At 39.4% G+C, this 20,434-nt stretch overlaps 1 protein-coding gene across 1 annotated transcript in view; it reads right to left on the bottom strand.

Moving 5' to 3' along the window:
- GRPR (gastrin releasing peptide receptor) overlaps positions 1 to 20,083 on the bottom strand; it is a 31,050-nt gene extending 10,967 nt beyond the window's left edge. The window contains exon 1 of the mRNA XM_025373033.1: positions 19,020 to 20,083. Coding sequence (XP_025228818.1) covers positions 19,020 to 19,432 — 413 coding nt within the window. The 5' untranslated portion in view covers positions 19,433 to 20,083. The remainder of the gene's footprint in view (positions 1 to 19,019) is intronic.
- Between the last annotated feature and the right edge of the window lie 351 nt (positions 20,084 to 20,434).

Raw genomic sequence — 20,434 nt, 5'->3', positions numbered from 1 at the left:
CATCTAGCAACACAAGTTGGGCCAGTTCCCTGCAGAAAACATTCATCTGGACCTTGTCAGTCTACTCTGATGCCCAAGAAGAAGCTGGAGTAAGGGTGGTGGGAGGTTGGAGGGGAAGTGGGGGCACTTAGGGAAGTATACCAACTCCCATTCTTTAAAAATCCTTTAAGAACAGAGCTTTAAGAAAGTAATAACAAATTGAACATACAACTACATTGTATGTATGTTAATGTATAAATTATATATATGTACTGCTGTACTAATATATTAGGTACAATTTCATTCTACGTTACCAGGAATTATTGTTAATTTCATTCGATGTGATGGTGGCATTGGGTTGTGTAGAAGACTACCCTTGTTCTCAGGAAATATACACTGAAATACTTAGGGGTGAAAGGTGAGGATGTGTGCACCCTACTTTCCAAAGCTCAGCAAAACAAAACACAACAATATCCACACAGAAAGAAAGAGAGAAAAAAATCTAGAAAATGGTAATTGCTGAATGTGGGTGGGTATTATACAAGAGTTCATAAACAAGTCAGGGAGAAAACATATGCTAAAATGTAGAATTTTTAAAAGATGAGCTAACAGTAAAATAAAATTTTAAAGACTACTTTAAATATTTTTTGTTAAATATTTTATCCCAGTTTATTGACAGTGAACCTTTTGCCATCAGAAAAGCTTATTAAAACTATGATGTGATTGAATGTGTCATATCTGATTAGAGCCTATACCAGGAATGAGGAAAGTGTCTTCTCTGTCATATTCATATTATTCTCTTAGGCTTGCAATTTTAATATCATCTACAATCTGTGGGGTTTTGTTTTGTTCTATTTTGTTTCAGCAGGAATATTTTTAAGCCACTTGCCCATCTGAGGAGGTTAGTTTAATTAAAACTAGATTATGCACAACACACATCAGTCGGCAATGCCTTCTCTTAAGCTAAAAGTGCAAAGAGTAATGGTGTCCTATCTGAGCCTTCTAGATAGTGGGCCACTCACTCCTGCTGCCTGAGCCACACATGGTAAGGAATCCTGTGATGTGGGTGAGCCTCAATTTGGATACTACATATTACTCATGTTTAATTCATCCTTATATTAAAATAAAAATCAATATAAATAGAGGCTTTGGTACTTTCCTCCCTTACCTGTCAGATCAGGCCACATCTTTCCCGGAGCATGTGAAGTTCACTTTGGGGTTCATTGTCCCAGAAGACACTTTCCAGAAAATTTGGCTAAGGCCTCAAGGATTCTCTTCACCCCCATATACACGCCTTGCAGTTCCCTATGGCCTGAGGCCTAGAGTAGTTTCTGGGCTCTTTAAAATATTCAGAGGCCTCAGGGCCAGCAGGGTTCATCTGAGTGAGACCTTGATCTTAGAGCCAAGGTGAAAAATGGCACCAGTGAAGGACTAGAAACCAGAGGCTGGAACAAGGCTAGAGAAAGAGCTACTGACAGTGGGAAGGTACTGATCCTGGGATAGGAGGGATGTAGAAGCTTAGGGATAAAATGGAAAGAGAGATGCAATTAGTTGTTGGACATCTTATGGCACTTTCTCATAAGGAGTTGGGTAACTATTGACCCTTGGGCCAAAAATTAGTTTCAGCAGAGTGATCCAATTTCAGAGCTCGATGCTAACCCTGTAAGGGAGCCCATCAGAAGGGTATATGAAGGATGAAATACTACAGTTGCCAGTGGATATGTTTAAAATGACAAAGGAAAGTAGTAATCCATTTAATTTCAGTAGGTGTTCAAACATCCTGGCACACATTGTTCATTCCTCAAAAATGTTAGGGACGAAGATACATTTATAACTTGTTAAAATTTTATGAGCCAAAATGTTTGAAAAACATTTCGAAATCCCATTTGCAAATTGTAGTTAGACAGAGCCTGCAATTACTCTACTGTGTAGCAAAGAAGCTACACAGAGAACGGGAAAAAACATCACAAAGACAAAGAAAAATCAACCGTGCTCTAGGTGGAAGGGATAATAGATTCAGGGTCATAAATTGCCTTTGTAAATTGTCATTCACCCCCAAACAGACCCCAAGGCAAGGATTTAGGTGCAAGTAATTATTTGGAAGAAGATGCCAGGAAGCACGGGGAGGTAGAAAAAACCAGTAAAGGGTACCACAATGGGCAACTGGGGCACATTCTTGCTGGGAATCCCCTGAGAGACCACTGTGCCACCAAAGGATGAGGTGGGTGGGGTGTTTACCCACCAACTCTCCTCTCTGGTTGAGAATTGTCTGTTGGTGGCAATTCTGGGGCACTTCAGCCTACCTCAAACCTTTCCTTGGCCAGAGATCACCCTTGGTCAGAGAAACACAGGAAGCCTAGGCCTGTAAGTGACTTCTGAGTTGTGCCAGGGGATATGGATACCACCGCTCTGTACATTTTTTCTCCTGATCCAGTCAATTTATCAAACACGTATATAGAAAATGAAATATCAGAGATAGTTTTCAGTTTTTAAATATATTTCAAATCATTAAGGATAAAAATAGAATTTCTAAATTATCACAATAAAATGCACTATCATTTTTTTTCCAAAATAAGAATCATTACAGCTCAAAAATACCATCATGGCATATGAGTCACTGTGTCTAATTATAAAAATTTTACAGCACTAGATTTAAATAAATGTTTGGGGAAGGTTTTATAAATGGTGAAATAGTGACCCAGCTTTGTAGCTTACTGGGACCACTGGCCCAGGAGGTTGATCCTGGCAGTGTTGGGGAGGCATCTCCGTATGGTGCAGGAGTCCAAGACGGGGAGAGAGGGACTGGAGGAAGACTGGGAACCCTGCATTCTAGTCCCACTTCTATGTTTAACTATTTTTGTGACAACATGTTGTCTCCGTTTCTTTTTATTTTTTGTTATTTAACAAAAACTTATGTAGTACTCACTGTGTGCCTAGCACAAAGTTCTCAACACTTTTCAAGAATTAGAGGAAGCTGGCCAGGTGCGGTGGCTCACGCCTGTAATCTCAGCACTTTGGGAGGCCGAGACGGGCAGATCACGAGGTCAGGAGATCGAGACCACCCTGGCTAACACGGTGAAACCCCGTCTCTACTAAAAATACAAAAATTAGCCGGGTGCGTGGCGGGCGCCTGTAGTCCCAGCTACACGGGAGGCTGAGGCAGGAGAATGGCGTGAACCCGGGAGGCGGAGCTTACAGTGAGTGGCGATCGCACCACTGCACTCCAGCCTGGGTGACAGAGCCAGACTCTGTCTCAAAAAAAAAAAAGAATTAGAGGAAGCTTTTCCTCTATCCCTACATAATAATACTAGAAGATATGTATTACTATTGTCATCTTTTTTTAAAAAAAAAAAAACACATAAAGAAACGAAGGCACTGAGAGGTTAAGTAACTTGTCCACGGTCACACAGCTAGCAAGTGAAAGAGCTGGGGTTTAAACAGAGACCGTCTAGCTTCTGAGTCCATACTTTAAACCACAAGATTTTGATGCCTCCATTTTCTTCATGTGTGAAACAGAACTAAAGATACTGATCTTACTTACTATGATGAGGAGTTAAATGAGCTAAATTTTTCAAACACACTTTGAAAAACAGCATTATTTAAATCAGTGGTGCCCAATCTTTTAGCTTCCCTGAGCCACACTGGAAGAAGAATTGTCTTGGGCTACATATAAAATACACTAATGATAGCTGATAAGTTAAAAAAAAAAATCTCATAATGTTTTAAGAAAGTTTACAGATTTGTGTTGGGCCATATTCAAAGCCGTCCTGGGCCGCAGGTGGTCCGCAGGCTGCGGGTTGGAAAAGTTTGATTTAATAAAAGGTTATTATTGTATTTCCTGAAAAGGAAAGAGAGTCCACTAGAATGTCAACTGGTCAAGATTTCTACGACAACCTCTTGGCTCCCTTATGAACATAAATAGCAGTCATGCTAATGGTGCACTCACTCTTTTGACTAGGAATTGTAACATGTCATAAAGAAGTCAACATATATTATTTAATTACAACATTACAAAAATTACAACAGTCCTATGATATATTAAACATAGATGATCCTCTCCCCATTTTAAAGATCAGGAAACTGAAGCTTCTAAAGTGATTTGCCCAAAGTCACATACATAGCTGACAACTGGAAGAACCAGGGCTCAAACTCAGACATTTCTTCAAATTTAATGCTTTTGAATTTATCTCCACTATGAATAATAGTGATGTACTAAATGTGATCCCCCAAAATTAATAAATAAAACAAAAGAAAGCAAACAAAGGAAAATGACAAAAATAAGGGGACTTATTGCTTAACGGGCATAGAGCTTCAGTTTGGGAAGATGAAGAAAGTTCTGGAGATGAATGACGGTGATAGTTGCACAGCACTGTGAATGTCCTTACTGCCACTGAACTGTACACTTAAAAATGGTTAAAAGGGCAAATTTTGTTATGTATATTTTACCCCAATACAATTTTTAAAAGAAAAAAAACAAAACAGCAAAAAAGAAGAAAGGGAAGAAAGATGAAATAGTTTTTAAGCTTGTTATCATGCAACTTCAGGGGTATCTTAAGAACTAACTGAAATAGTTGCTTTGAGTCAGCAAAAGTATCAACAAGGCAGTTAAGAGGCATTTAGCTATTTTGAAGGACATTTTTCATTCAAAAAAAGTTATTATCAAACTACAAAGAGCTTATTGTGAAAACTTAGTAGAGAATTCTAAAAACAAACAAAAATCATCTGTAAGTTTTGCATGTCATGTTTTGATATATTTCCTTCCAATTTTTCCTTTTGTCTTTTGTACAGAATTGAGAGTATACAATTCTGTATCTTTTCTTAATGATCTGTAGCATAAACATCTCCCAGTTTCACACAGATGCCCAAGACCCTGCTAGCCAACAGGCAGTGCCCTGCCCTTGCTTCTGGGCACCATGACTTTTCAAAGAACCCTGGTGCTCGCTAGAGGGCAACGTCCCTGCTTTCACAGGTTGTTCCTACAATTAGCTTCAGTGCAACACATCATGCTAAAATGACACAAAGCACCCCCTACTTGCCAAAAAGTAATACCTCTAGTATATACAAATCCAAATACAAAGCATATCTTAAGCAGCTACTTTTGCATGGTCCTATACTAGGTACACGAGAGTTCAAACAAAGCACAAGCCCTGGACACTCAGTGATACTTTTGCTCTTTCCATTTTGGAAATTAAGAAGGTTGATGTACCCTGAGTAACAGGAGTATCAGTTTCTGAAGAGTAGGGTCTAGGTCTTGTTCATTTTCTGCCTACTTTGTTTATGAATTAAATAAATGACTAAAACTAAAAATCTACAACTATTCATCCAATTTGTCTGGCCTATAATGTCTTCCTTTCAGATAAGGAAATGGGTTCAAGATGCTCAAGATAATCCATTCCTCCCCTGGCATGCTCCTAGTCACACACACTCTTCTCACGCCCTCTTACCCAAAATCACTGTGAATACCAACTTATTAGCCTTTTCCCAAGAGATCTCTAGAGCCAAAACACTTGATATTTCTCTCATCATTTCAAGACTAGAAAAATCACTGGGGGTAAACAAAGAAGTGATTCTCCCAAACTCAATTTCTCTTTTTGACAATTTTAAGGCAACTTGCTCACATGAGCCTATAATGAACAGACCTTAGAGAAAGCAGCACTTTGCATGATGGAGAAACATTAAAAGGAGGTGGTGAGAAGCATCTGTTTACACCTTTACTTCCCCAGTGAACAATTTACAAGGCCCTGCCCTCATGTCCGCCACCCATGGAAATTGGAATCCAGCTAAACCTCCATTTAAAACCCTCTTATTTGTTTCATTTAAACAACTGTTAGCATCACACAGGACCCAGGTCACGCTGGAAAAAACACTTGGCTTAAAGACTTCGGTTTGGGGCCGGGCGCGGTGGCTCAAGCCTGTAATCCCAGCACTTTGGGAGGCCGAGACGGGCGGATCACGAGGTCAGGAGATCGAGACCATCCTGGCTAACATGGTGAAACCCCGTCTCTACTAAAAAATACAAAAAACTAGCCGGGCGCGGTGGCGGGCGCCTGTAGTCCCAGCTACTCGGAAGGCTGAGGCAGGAGAATGGCGTGAACCCGGGAGGCGGAGCTTGCAGTGAGCAGAGATCCGGCCACTGCACTCCAGCCTGGGCGGCAGAGCGAGACTCCGTCTCAAAAAAAAAAAAAAAAAAAGACTTCGGTTTGATTCTCAATTTCACTGTTTGCTAATCGTGTGATGTAGAACCCTCATTTCACCATCTAAAAACAGGGATAATGATAAGGATTCCAAATGATCTAAAAAGTTAATGTTCATGATATCACGGTGCCTCAAAACCCTGAAGCATCACACAGATGTATGCCTCTTCTTCACAGTATTCCTTAGGAAGTCTGTCCTGGCTAACTGGAAAGGGGTCGTGGATTCCCCGAGGTCCTACTCCATTCATATAGGAAATTCTCACTGCTAAATAACCACCCCAGAAAGCATGCACACTCTACATCAGGGACAGTTAACTAAGACCCACTGACCAAGTATGGTCTACTGCCTGTTTTTATATGGCCCGTGAGCTAAAAATGGTTTTCACATTTTAAATGGTTGAGAAAAAAAATCAAAAGAAGAACATTTTGAGATGTAAAAATTTCATAAAATTCAAATTTCAAGGTACATAAATAATGCTTTATTGTAGCATCACCATGTATATTTGTTTACACATTGTGGCAGATTCCACCCTACAAGGGTAGAATTGAGCAGTTGCAATGGAGACCGTATGGTTCACAAAGCCTAATATGTTGCAGAAAAAGTTTGCCAAAAGTTTTACTGTTTCTGTTATTCTCTGACTGTCCACACCAGAGCTGTTGGTTCCTTCTTTAAACAGAGGTAAGCTCATTTTCCATCTCACACAGCACTGTCTGTTAGACTTACTATTTTGTGATAATGAAGATAATAGGCCACTGACCCCTGTCGTTGGTCTTCCAGTACTAAGCACTCATCGCTCAGGATGCTTCGTCTAACAGCACAGTTAAGCACTAATTTGGCATCTCAGGCTCTGCTTGGCACTATGGATATAATAGTTCCTGGCCATTGAGGGTTTAAAATCTAAATGGGGAAGCAAGATACATCTAGGAAAAGCCCTTAATGAACCGTATAAGAATACTGACATACGCCTTTATGAAGAGCTCTTAGACTAGATGCTGCTAGCTCAGCATGTAAAGTGCTGCTATCCTGGTACAGACAAATGAGTCTATGTCTAATTACAAATCTGTTTTATATGTAACTATGGAATATAGAACTTAGAGGTCATGGAAGAGGAGACAGACCAGAGACTGAGGCCCAGAGAGGTCCCACAGCCAGTTAGCTGAGAACCAAGACTAGACCTGGGTTTCTTGATGCCCAGGTCAGCAGAGATGTTTATGTTTACCTATAGCACTTTAGATGCGCAGGTCTTTTTAAAGCACAAGTGAAGAATACTTAAAACTAGATATTGACTGTACTTGTCTTCATCCCACAGTACATGTATTCCTTAAATCATCATTTTAAACTTCAATTTCACTTCTGTTCACATCTAGGAAAGAAACGATGCCAAATTCTGATTTTTCTGGTTTTCTATGATGTTCCCAATCATTGAAAGTGTAAAGGGAGAAGAAAAGATAATAATGAAATTCTTAGAAATCTGTTCTGATCACCATTTATTTAAAAAGAAATAAGCATTTCCCATATGTACTCATGGGGTAACTACTGTGATTTTGTTTTTTACATAATTTTCTATTGTTTTAAGATCATATTTAAAGTATTTCTCATAACAGAGGCCTGTGGCTAGTATGAAACAGCCTGACTCAATTAAAAAATAACCACCACCAAAGGGAAAAAAGAAACCTTGAAAACCTTGAAGCTGATCTGTAGTTATTCTATTTATATGTAGACAGCATGAAGAAAGAAGTGAGTCACATACTGTGACATTATTGTCACAGTAAATTCTCCTCACACTGGAAAATAAATTCTTTATGTGACAAATTTTGCATTTTCCCCCTACTTCTTTCCCATGTAATCTTTAGCTATCACCGCTGGCCAGCTGGCCTGAGTACAATACAAAAACAATATTAAAAAAAAGAAAGAAGACAAAGAAAGAAAGAAAAAGTAATAAAGATGTGAAGTTTAAAGAAATGTACCTTAGGAACATTCTGGCTTTTTCCTTCCCATGAAATTTTAGCTGTTATCAATCACTGAATAGCGAAATGTCATCTGTAGCTCCTGCTTATTGGGGCTAAAAGTCCTGGCTTAGTTTAAAGATCCCAGAGGCTTTGATGTACCTACATGCTTGGCAGTGTCCACTGCTGCAGGCATCAGTTGAGATTCCTGACTTACTCACTTTGAGGTTAGCCAGAACTCGCTTCTCTCACTCAGAATTGCTGAGATAATTTGAGGCTGTGAATGTTGATCCCACAGGCCTGAATAGGTAGCTACGAATGCCTCTTTAAAGAAACTGGGTTGTGTGTCGTTTTGAGGGCAGCAGATCAGGTCTTTAAGGGAGGTAGTAGTAGGGGATGTTCTCTTTTTGATAATGGCAAACTGGTTTGTTGCTGACCAACTCTCCTGGAAGGAGAAGTTTTAAAAATCTATTTGAAAACATCAGAGAAATACCGAGGTCATAGGGATTTGACAGTCCAAAATCCTGGAGAGAAATGATGTGCAAAAACATGAAGTTGTTATTCAGCATCATTTCCCCCTTAAGGCATTAACCAAATGTCAAGCAGCAGCAGAGAAAGTGAGAGCTGAGCCCAACTTCCAGGAGTTTTAGGATGAAGGGGGACGATAAGTAGAATCCAGGGCCCACCGAGGAGAGAAGCCCAGGATAACACCTCAGGCTTTTAGTTGAGATGCCCGAAAGGGTAAGCCTCGGTGACGGGGGAAAACTAGAAATAGACCAACTCTCACAAAGACCAAAGTCCACCCTCCAATCTGTTCAATCCCTGACTGCATCAGAGGTAATGCCACTTCCTAATTACCTTCAAGAAGCAAGAGCTAATCTCTTCTGGAAGAGAGCACCATCTAGAGCTTCAAATGATCTACAATTCTTTCTACATAAATTTATAGAGGTCCTACATGTTAACAGTTACCAGAAAGGTATTTTAAAATGTATTCGGACTAATTAGAGAAATGAGACTACAAGATGGAACGAAATGAAAATTTTCGAATTGCAATATATAATAACTGAAATGAAGAATTAAATGGAAGCTTCAGAAGCAGCCTACACACAACTGAAGAAAGGATTAGAGAACTGAAAATGGCCAGACTGAAGTACGGTGAGAAACAAAAGATGGCAAATACAGGAAAGAGAGTAGGAAATTTATGGGACATGGCAAAACGGTGAAATGAAATTGTGCTTAAAACACTTCTCAGTAATAGAGGTCTGACTCTAGTATGAAATTGCCTGCCTTAGTAAAAGCAAAGATAACCAAAGGGGAAAACACTTTAAAAGCTTAAAGTTAACCTGTAGTTATTCTACTTATGTGTAGCCAGGACGAAGAAGAAGAAGAAAGAGATAATAAGATAGAAGCAATATTTGAAGTGTAATGGTTGAGAATTTTCCAAAACTAACTAAAATGTTCGGGCCACAGATTTAAGAAATGCTATGAACTCCAAGCAGCAGAAATAAAGGAAACCATGCCTAAGTGCATCATAGTAATGCTGCTGAAAATCAGAAATAAAGAGAAAAATCTTAAAATTAGTCCAAGAGAAAAAATCAATACTGTTAAAGGAGCAACAATAAAACTGACATATGACTGTCAGATACAGTAAGAGGACAATGAATGGCAACTTCAATGTGCTGAAAGATAAGAACTGCCAACCTAGATTTCTACGTCCACTGAAAATATCCTCCAAAAGTACATGAAACAAAGACACTTTCAGACAAACAAAGACTGAGAAAATGTGTACACTAAATGAAATACTGAAGGGAGATTTTCAGGGAGAAGTAAAGTGATCTCAGATGAAGCCACAGAGATGCCAGAAAAAATGGAGAACAACAGGAAAGGTAAATAAGTGGAATCTAAATCTAAATCTAAAGGTAAACGTGTGAGTATATGTAAAGTATGTACCGACAATAAAAATAATGTAGGTTTTTAAATCTAGAGAGAATTAAACTAGAGAATCACAATAACCAACAAAAAGGCAAGAGGGAATTTTAAATGAAGTTAAAAGTGTCCTATTATTTTTGCATCTTCCAGGAAGTAGGAAAGTTCCAATTTATAGTAGATTCTAATAAGTCAGGGATACATGCTGTTGTAAACTCTAGGGAAGCCCCTAAAAGAAATTAAGAAGAGTTTGTATAATTAACAAACTCAGAGACAAGGGAAATAGAATAATTAAAATATCTAATTTAAAAGAAAGCAAGAAGGGAAGGAAAAAATATTATGAAACAGGTGAGACCAATGGAAACCAAACAATTAGATGGCAGATTTAAATCCAAATATATGAGTACAATTGAATTTATGAGTGTCTGTGTTTATAGGGCAGAAACATGTAGCCAAATTACAAACAACAAATATATTTGTGTAAAGTCACAGATGTTGTGCATACTCACAAAATACTGACATTGATGGAGATAGCACAAAACTCATAATGTGAAGACATCCATGATAAATAGGTTACTAGGAGTCATCAATTGAATAAGTATTTAAGATTACTCAAAACACAAGAAAACTTGAAATGCTTTGGGTTTTTACAGTCCAGATGAGAAAAAAACTTGATAATGGCTTTTCCAAGTTTGATGTTAATCCTAAACATATATATGACACTACCAATAATGAGATATGAAGCTGAAAGAAAGTTTTTCTAATCTCTCGTTAATAAAAAGCCAATTTTAATAAACCATGCTAGAAGACTGACCTCCTCTTTCTATTTTCTCTATAGAAATGGATTTTACCAAATAATGTCATTTTAAAGGGAGACAAATGAGGATGAAGCCAAAATATTTAAGAAAACAAGTATGACAGAAGTGTGTCAGGCAGTTATTTAATAGATATTATGTTCTTTTTCTGGATTTTATGATGATGGTGAAATTTACCAGCTTATTTAAACTTGTGATTTATTATGATTTCTAAATCTAATGTGTGATTTCTAAAGGTTTAAAAATATCCACTTCTCTTCCTAATTTTGTAGTCATAATTTTATTTGTTTTTTTCTTTTAAAATGCCCCCACCCCAAGAGTCCCCGTAAAATCTGGATAAACTCTTGTCATCTAGGGTTGGAACCATTGTTCTCCTGCAATCACTCTGTTAATCATGAAAAGAAAGGAGCAATGTGATTTACAGACCATAATCCAGTATTCTGGGTTTACCCAGTAGGACCTACTAGAATTCATTCATTCCTTTATTCCTCTCTTCATGCATCCATCCATTCATCAATTCAACAAATGTTTATCAAGCACCTACTACAGGTTAGGGACTATTCTAGTATCAGAGAATACACCAAAGAATGAGATGGCCTCCCACTTTTTTGGAGCTAACATTCCAGTGGTGGCAGACAGACAGTAAACAAACAAATGAACAAAATAATTCTCAAGAAAATAATAATGGATGATATTTACCCAAGAGAAATGAAGACATATATCCATACAAAAACTGTACAAGAATGTTTATGGTAGATTTATTCATAATCACCCAAACCAAAAACAACCCTAATGCTCATTAACTGGAGAATGGATAAACAAAATGTGGAATATCTATACAATGGAATCCTTCTCAGCAATAAAAAGGAATGGATCACTGATACGTGCAAAAAAGTGAGTTAAAAGAAGCCAGACTTAAAACAGCCACATACTATGTGATATCATTCACATGACATTCTGGAAAAGATCAGTGGTTGCCAGGATCTGTAGGTGGAAGAAGGAGATAGATTACAAAGGGGCATGAGAGAATTGGGGGGTGACGAAAATATCCTCTATCTTGACTGTGCTGGTGGTGGTAGTGATGTGACTGTATGTTTGTCAAAATTCATACGAGTGTAAAAAATTTATTGTATATAAACTACACCTCAGTAGACCTGAAAAAAAGAAATTGGATTATGGGATAGTACTGGTGATTTCTTCAGATCGAGAGGTCAAGGAAGACCTCCTATAGGAAATGATGTGTAATATGTGAAATGAACTTGTTCAAAATCCGTTGTTCTATTATTACTAGGAAATAAAAAGAAGAAATGGAGAAATTTTTTTTCTTTTATTCTGAAAAATATGTGTTTTAAGTGAGAGAGAATTTATGCAAACCCCACCCATAGGAGGACTTACAAGTTCAAAAATGTAAATTTAGCCTGTTTTCAAAGGATGTTATTGACAGGCACAGTTCAAAAAACCTCAGCAGGGAGCCCTTTCCGGCTATACTCTATGTTTCATGATGAAGCTTGTGCTTTCCTTTTTGCCTCTGTGCATATTAAGTTGCCAGAAATGATACTTAATTAGTCACATAAAAGCCTAACACTTTAAAAGATAACATGTGAGAGACAAGGTCAAAGTTCTTTGCTGCCCTTCTCTCCCGATCCACTTGAAAGAGCCTTGCTGGGAAACCTCACTTCAACAGCACCTGCCCTCTCATCACTCCCAGAGGCTGCTGGCAGCTGTGGTAGTTCCATTGCCGTGGAGAGACATGAGTTGAGTTTCCTTCCAGAGAGGGGCAGCATGTGTTTCAGAAAAATCAAACTATACAGAAGTTATGAACTGGCAGCTCATGTAAACTGGTTCCAACAGAAGGACTTTCTTGTAAAGCATTTCTAGAAGGATGCTTTACAAGAAATGAAATTAAGTAAGTCTTCGCTTGTGAGAAAGGGGCCAATCTCCTTGAAATCAATGAAGCTGGGCCTCTAGAGTGGTAGAGGAGCCTTTAGAATTACTGGGGTGACCCCATTAGAAGGGGATTACCCTGGAGTCACTCAGGGTATTTTCCTTCAGAAGGGTAGGTTTTGGCATCAGTAGTTCCCACTGTCCAGAAAAGGGAAATGGAATCAGACTCTGTGTCTGATGGTTTCTGAAGAAAAGTTTCCAGTTCCCCTGAAGGAATTAAGACTTGGAATGAGGATGAAAGGGTTCTTTCTAATCTGACTCCATTCTGAATTTGTTGTGACAAAGTTAAATCCCATCACCTCTTTTGGGCTCTGTGTCAAACAAGGGTGTGAACTTCAAGATGACTTTTACTTCTAGCTGCTGGACTTTATCCTTTTGTCACTGCTCAAACATCACCCAAGGTGTCGTTATTGTACTCTTACTGAATGCAGAGTGGGCCTGGCTACTGTAGAAGACACAGATCCCTCTGAACTACCCCATATGATTAAGGAAGTATAAAACAAATCTCTAACAAAGACCTAGTAGTACAGGATAGACTAGGCATTTAATGAACAATACAGGCAGAAACATCTTGGGAAGGGAAAAAAATCAATGAAAGCAAAAGATCAGGGAATGCTTCATAGAAGAGAAAGGACTTGAACTATCCCTTGAAGGACTGATAGGATTTGGGTAGATGGAAAGCACAGGGCCCAGCCATCAGAGAAGGGGAAATGAAGTTAGAGAGGGGAGAAGTCTGGCGGCACACGTGGGAGGCAGTGAGAAGAGTTTGGCTAGAGCAGTGTTTGTTCTGGCAAGTCTTGGGACAGGAGGATATAAAAGAGAGACTGGCAGCTGGAAGAGGACCTACAAGAGAGAATGGAAAGATCAGACACAAGTTCACAGTGGAGACCTGGAAAGCTGACCCCTCATGTCTTTGGAAAGTCTCAAAACCTCATCAGTGGGATGCCTAAATTCCCCAACCCTGTGACTGCAGATGATATGGGGTTGCTTCATTTCTTCCCTCTTCACTTGTGTGTGTCTTCCAACAGAAGATATTTCCCAGCCAGAAAGAGCCTGTGCAGCTGGGAGGCATTTGATATTTGCCTATCTGAGGAATTCCTGATACCCTCTGTGAGAGAGGGGAGTAAGCGTGTATCCTGGGGAAGAAAATTGGACCCCAAAGCATATAGCAAACTGTTTTCTAAACTGTCCAATAGCGCCCTCTGCAATGACTGAAATGTTCTGTATCTCCACTGTCCAACAGAGTAGCCACTAGCCACATGTGGCTACTGAGCACTTGATGTGTGGCTGGTGTGATGAGGAAATGAAATTTTCCATTTCATTTAAATTAAATGCAAATTGAAATAGCCACTTGTGGTTAGTGGCTACCAAGTTAGACCATACAGCTCTAGATGTTGGGAAAGCTACAAACCATGTTATCACATACATTCCTTGCAGAAAATTCAAAGAATCTGTACTTCAAGAAGCTTGCAGAAATATCACACCTTCCTGTTTCTTTCCACATTCCAAGTAACAAAGAAACTTATAACCAGTCTTTCCATAGAATCAAACAAGAATCATGTTACAGTGGAACCGCCATATCCATCTGTCCTTAGAATCCATTCTGCCAGCCGCATTCTAGTAAAAATAACACTGAATAATAGCACTGAAGCAGGCTTAATATAAGTTGGGCATTGTATATGTTGTCAACATGAAATTCAGCTTTAAACCTTCTTGGAAAAGAAAACACAAACCACTCTCATCCTTTTTCTATTGAGGGTCCAATTCAGATCTCAAATTTCATTTACATAATAATGAGGCACCTAGCACAAAGGTGGACATCTAATAGGAAGGACCAATATGTAAAAAATATCTCCATCTATCCAACCATTCATCCATCTATCCACCCATCTGTCCACTCATACATGTAACCCACCCAACCAGCCAGCCAGCTGTCTATCCATCCATCCACCCATCTATTTATCCCCTGAATCTATTTACTGACTCACAAAAAATAGTTTTTCTCTCATCTACCCAGATGAGAGCTTAATAGAGAACAGATGAGCAGATGACTATGTGATACATTATTATTATTCTTATTATTATTATTATTATTATTATTATTATTATTATTTTGAGATGGAGTCTTGCTCTGCAACCAGGTTGCTCACTGCAACTTCTGCCTCCTGGGTTCAAGCAATTCTCCTGCCTCAGCCTCCCATGTAACTGAGATTATAGGCACCTGCCACCACACCCAGCTAATTTTTGTATTTTTAGTAGAGACAGGTTTTCACCATGTTGTCCAGGCTGGTCTCAAACTCCTGACCTCAAGTGATCCAGCCACCTCGGCCACCCAAAGTGCTGGGATTACAGGCGTGAGCCACTGCACCCGGCCAATACATTATGTTTCAGAGTATGCTTTCAGATTAATCCTCAAAATAGAATGAAGAATAAGAATGAGGAAAATTGTATGCATTAACTAAACATAATTTTAATTAGTCGGTATTTATTGATCACCCATTTGGTACAAGAAAACTTGTGGGGCACTATGGAAGATTTAAGAATATATTAAAAATCTCTTCCCTCTCACATTCTTAATAATCTACCTAAAAATGTAAAGCAATGAATATGTGAGAGGCTAAAATAAACAGACAAACAAAACAGTTCAAAACAGCAATATAAAAGGTGTCACAAGATAATTCATGTCTCAGATAATAAGTCTGATATTTCAAGGGGGTCAGGAAATTTGAGCTAGAATGGCTCAACTTAGGGTTTTAAGGAGGAGATTTGAATCAGATTCTGAATGATAGAGAAGAAGATAGAAAAAAAAAATCACAAGATTTTAGAACTTGAAGGGACCATAGAAATTGCCTAGCTCAACTCCATCATTTTATAGATGATTAAACTAAGGTCAGAGAGTTAAGTGACTTAGTCCCACTTTCTCATATGGGTAGTAAGGGCAGGAAAATGTCTAAAATACAGGTTTGTTGATACCCATTCCTAGCCCATACGCCACATGGGATGAGGAATACAGTCTGTATTTAGGAAAGGAGAAAGCATGCTGGAGAGTGGGTGGGACACAGCATAAGCCCAGAAACAAAGCCAGGAACACATCAGTGCAACCACTGTGTATGAGGATATCAGTGTGTGTGTAAGGACAGAAAGCATGGGAGGAGAGGGAGGATGGGGATCAATATTGAACGTGCTTGAATGCAAACCTGCAACTGCTCAGCTGTGCAAATCCCCAGAATTCTGGTTTCTGGGACTGCCTTGAAGTCTCCCTTTTACCCGGTGATGCCAGTACAAACTTTTCTAGAAACTTGATATTCTTTTCATATTGACAGACTCAAATTCACCCAGTGATGGGGGGAAAGGAAGCTGGAATGAGGACTGGCAATGCTGGGCAACGTATAGGGGGCAGGGATGGATGATTATCACTGTGTGCTCCACTCATGCCTCAGAACCCTGAATTTAGTAGATTTAGGACAGGGCCTAGGAATCTGTATGTTTTTAAAGCTCCCCTGTGATTCTGGTGACCATCTGGTTTGGAGGGTCTTCTGGTTCATTCACTCTTTCACCAATCTACCTAATACAGACTACCACCTTGAAAACTGGCAATATTTAGTAAATATAGGCCCCTATAACCCAGCAGTTTCACTCGCAGACATATACCCAAGAGAAATAAACACTTATGTTCCCCCAAAGACAAGAATAAGAATGTCCAGAGCAGGTTATCGCCATCCCCCAAACAAAAAACAACCCAGTGTCCATCGGTATTAGAACAACTAAATAAACCAAAGTATATTCATACAATGGAACACCACACACAATGAAAAAGAATAAACCACTGTTACACGTATCAATATGGGTGACTATCACAGAGATAATGATAAGCATAAGAAGATAGATGCAAAGGAGTACTTGCTATATGATTCCATTTATATGAGATTAAAGAACCGGCAAAAATAACCCATGGTGATTGAAATCAGAATAGTGATTGCCTCTGTATGGGGGTATTAACTAGGAAAGGGCATAAGAGAAACTCTGGAGGATGCTGGAACTGTTCTGTATCTCCATCTGGTTATGCAGTTCTATAGACATATGCAAAAATGTGTTGAGCTGTTACTTGTTCAGTTTACTGTGTATATAGATTACACCTTGTTGAGAAGAAAAAATATAGAATTTATATTCACCCTGCCAACGTCATGAGATATAAGATAGAAGAATCCCATTGCTTTCAAAAATGAGATGAATAGAAAAGTACAGTCTTAATCATTTAGCTCAATACCTATTCTTTCTGTTGGAATTGGTTAGATGCACTGCCTGTGATTCAGGCAATCCATCAGTTTTTAAAAGACTTAGCAAAACACAAAAAGTTAGCTATATGGGAGCTTCTAGTAATTTCTGAACTTGGCAAAGACAGGCAGTAACTACAAACTTACTGGGAACACACTGGAGCTGCGAAGGAGTGCAACCCGGCTTTTGAAAGAGCTTTCCCTTTCTGTTGATGGTGGACTTGGTCTGCTTTGAAACTCCAGAGTTCCCTGCAGCTGCATCTTTACATTCCATGCCCTCACTTTCCTTTCTGTTTTTCTCTCCAAGAAGAGAGTAAACACCATCTGTACCACTGCACTCCCCAACCCGGAAACCAAAATCTCTCCTTCCCATTACGAAAATTACCCTCATCCTGAAGAGCCCTCGGCCATTGGTAACAAGCCACAGCCCTTCTGCCACCTCCAGAGTTTGCCAGCCATGAATCAGTACATGAAACTGTCTGTGGTCATTGGTATCTGTGGGCAGATGTGCAGGGTAAGAGCAAGCCAAAGGGGAATGGAGGGGATGGAGAAACGCTGTCGAGTCGGTACAATGTGAAAACCTTACATCTATGCTATTACTTTTCAGTCGTTGAAAATGTCGTGTGCTGGGCAGTGTGCTTCAGGTAGCTAAGCATAAACACATGTCCATAAATACTGATAACACTATCTTTATTTGTCCATTACTCAACAAAGCCAGATCACCTGAGGACTGTTTGTTCCTCTACAAAATGAAAATCCAGCACCACATGTATTAACATGTGGCACATTTTCTTCAGACTATAAACTTTCAAGAGCAGCGTCTATGTCTTTTCTGGAACACTCTCAAATCCTTCTGTATCTTTAACACATAACATACAGTTGATTATAAGTGAAAACTTTATAGTCTCAGGTTCATTGCAGCAGTTTTTCTGGGTTTGACCATATGGCCTATGCTGTGTCTGAAAGTCTATTCATTACTATGTCCAATTTCCAGAACACAGAAGCGCATAAAGTATGTTATTTGTGTGAACAATCTGCAGCTATTTCTTGACTTGTTAGTTCAGGCAAGTGTTTTTTTACATGCTAGAAACTTGATAAATGTTCAAAGAATGAATATAAAGTTTTAAGACTGAATAAATGTAAACTTTTATGCAATGTGCTCACACAAGAAATGCAATTTGCAAATATGTATATTTCCCAGAATAAAAAACTGTAGTGAACTCCCTCTTTCTCCCCACAATAAGCCCCAAAAACATGGTATATGGAAGTATTGTCAATAAAGATATTAAAATTAGAAATCAACCTTAAATAGAGTTTTCTCCAGAAAATTTTAAGAACTCAAATAATGCTTGATTTAAGAGAGACTTAGAAAAAACGGCACACAATTGTTCTATCACAGAGAGTCAAATACAAAACCAGCTGTGAGGAAAGTTAAACTGTCTGAGGAAAATGAATTTCAGAGAAATGAGGCTTATTTTCTCCTCTTGGTTATTTCTGAAAGAACGTTTTGAAGAAATCCAGTGGAACTTTCCTGTTCTCTGAGGGGTTTGAATTGCTTCGAAAAAACATTTGCCTGAGGTGTAAACTCTGTTGGGCGTGATTGTCTTTCTCACTGGTCAATTAATTTTGCAAGGAGGGAGAAGTTAGGTAAAGGCAATGCTAAATAGATATGTCTCCAGAAAAAGACACCTCAGTTTTCTGCTTAGAGGTTTTATTTTTCTCATCTGTCTCCTTCTGTCGCCATCATTCACTTACTTTTCTTTCTTAAACCAATATGTTACACTCCAGAAGTCATCCCCACAACAAAAACCTGCCTGGAAGGGAATCCGTGTTGGAGTAAAACTTCCCTTGTGCAATCAGCTCCCTGTCCCGACATGGTAGGTCGTTTACCCAGGCGTCTACCTCCCTTGGAGAGCATGTAACTTTCAGCCGGTACTTACCTGTCTGCCGAGAGCGCCGTGAGTGTGAAGACAGACACCCCAACAGAGGTAAGCTGTATAAAGGGGATCAGTTTGCAGCCAATCCTGCCAAATAGCCATCTGTCAGCCAGGTACCTGCTGGCATCCACTGGAGCACACGTTATTAGGAGGAGCAGGTCTCCCAAAGCCAGACTGGAAATGAACAGGTTTGGAACGTTTCGCATGGACTTGACTGTACAGAAGATCTTGATCAAAGTGATGTTGCCAATGAGGCCTATCAGAATGATAACCCCATAAACTGCAGGGATGACATAGAGGATCCCCGGGTGGGACCAGTCGTCGTTCACGGGGAGTTCCACACTGTGATTGGAGATGTTGCAGTGCACGAAATGGTCCACTTCCAAGTTCAGAAGGAAACAGTCATTTAGAGCCATCTCTAGATTTTTTTTCCACCTGAAAGTTCCCTTAGATGCTATTTCTTAACTATTGATTTTGCAACCGTGAAGATGAAGATGAGATCTGTGCTGGGCTCTTTGTCTTCTTTAATAAAAATACTCTGAGTGCATATATACTAACTATGGTATTCAAAACTCTCTGTCACTATTTTGACACTGGTGCTGCTCTGGCTTTCACATGACCGGTGCAATACAACTCTAAATTCAGTAAGTTAACAACAACAAAAACTTAGCCACAGAAAGGCTTAGAATTAAACCCACTCTGCGTCAGTTATTTCTACCTCCATTCTAGTCTGAGTCTCCCTGGCTACAGTTTACTAAGAACTTTTGGCCTGCTATTTTCCCACAGCGTCTTTCCTGATATTTAGAATCTGGAGGTTTAAAGTGGGTAGAAAAAAACTGCACTGAGAAATCCTCAAATCCTATAGGCAGGATGCTTTGCACGTCACGGGCTTCACCAGCAAACAGCAGCTCCGCTGAGCCGAGGCTTTGAAGAGGAACCAGTGTTACTTATAGACAGAGAATGCCAGCCCCCTGCTGGACACTTCAATCACTGCCCAGTTGCCTGCTTTCTCCAGATGAGAAGCAACCAGCCGACTGCAGTTCCTACCTAGCTTAACAGATACCTTTGGCTTCTCATGTAAGCACATAGCACCCAGGGTAGGTATTTAATAAATGTTGCTAGCATTCTGCAAAGGCACTGGAAATCTTTCTGATACTATCCCCATGAATCCAGATGGGAATTTACATCTCATTTTCTCTAATTCATTAGAATGACATGTTAATATTGCTATCAAATGAGGTCTGTCTTTGAATTAAATGCACACTGATGCACAGGGTGTCCGTGTGTGACTTATCCCACTCAGTCTTCCCACTGCCTCTTTGAACAGGGACTGCTCCTCTGAAACACATGCACAGACTCACACCTTAAACCTTCAGCAACTGACATCCGGAAAAGCCAGAAGCACAATGCACACATGC

The sequence above is a fragment of the Theropithecus gelada genome, chromosome X (assembly GCF_003255815.1).
Source record: "Theropithecus gelada isolate Dixy chromosome X, Tgel_1.0, whole genome shotgun sequence".
In the NCBI taxonomy this organism is placed as follows: Eukaryota; Metazoa; Chordata; class Mammalia; order Primates; family Cercopithecidae; genus Theropithecus; species Theropithecus gelada.
This window is presented reverse-complemented; position numbering and strand designations above follow the sequence as displayed.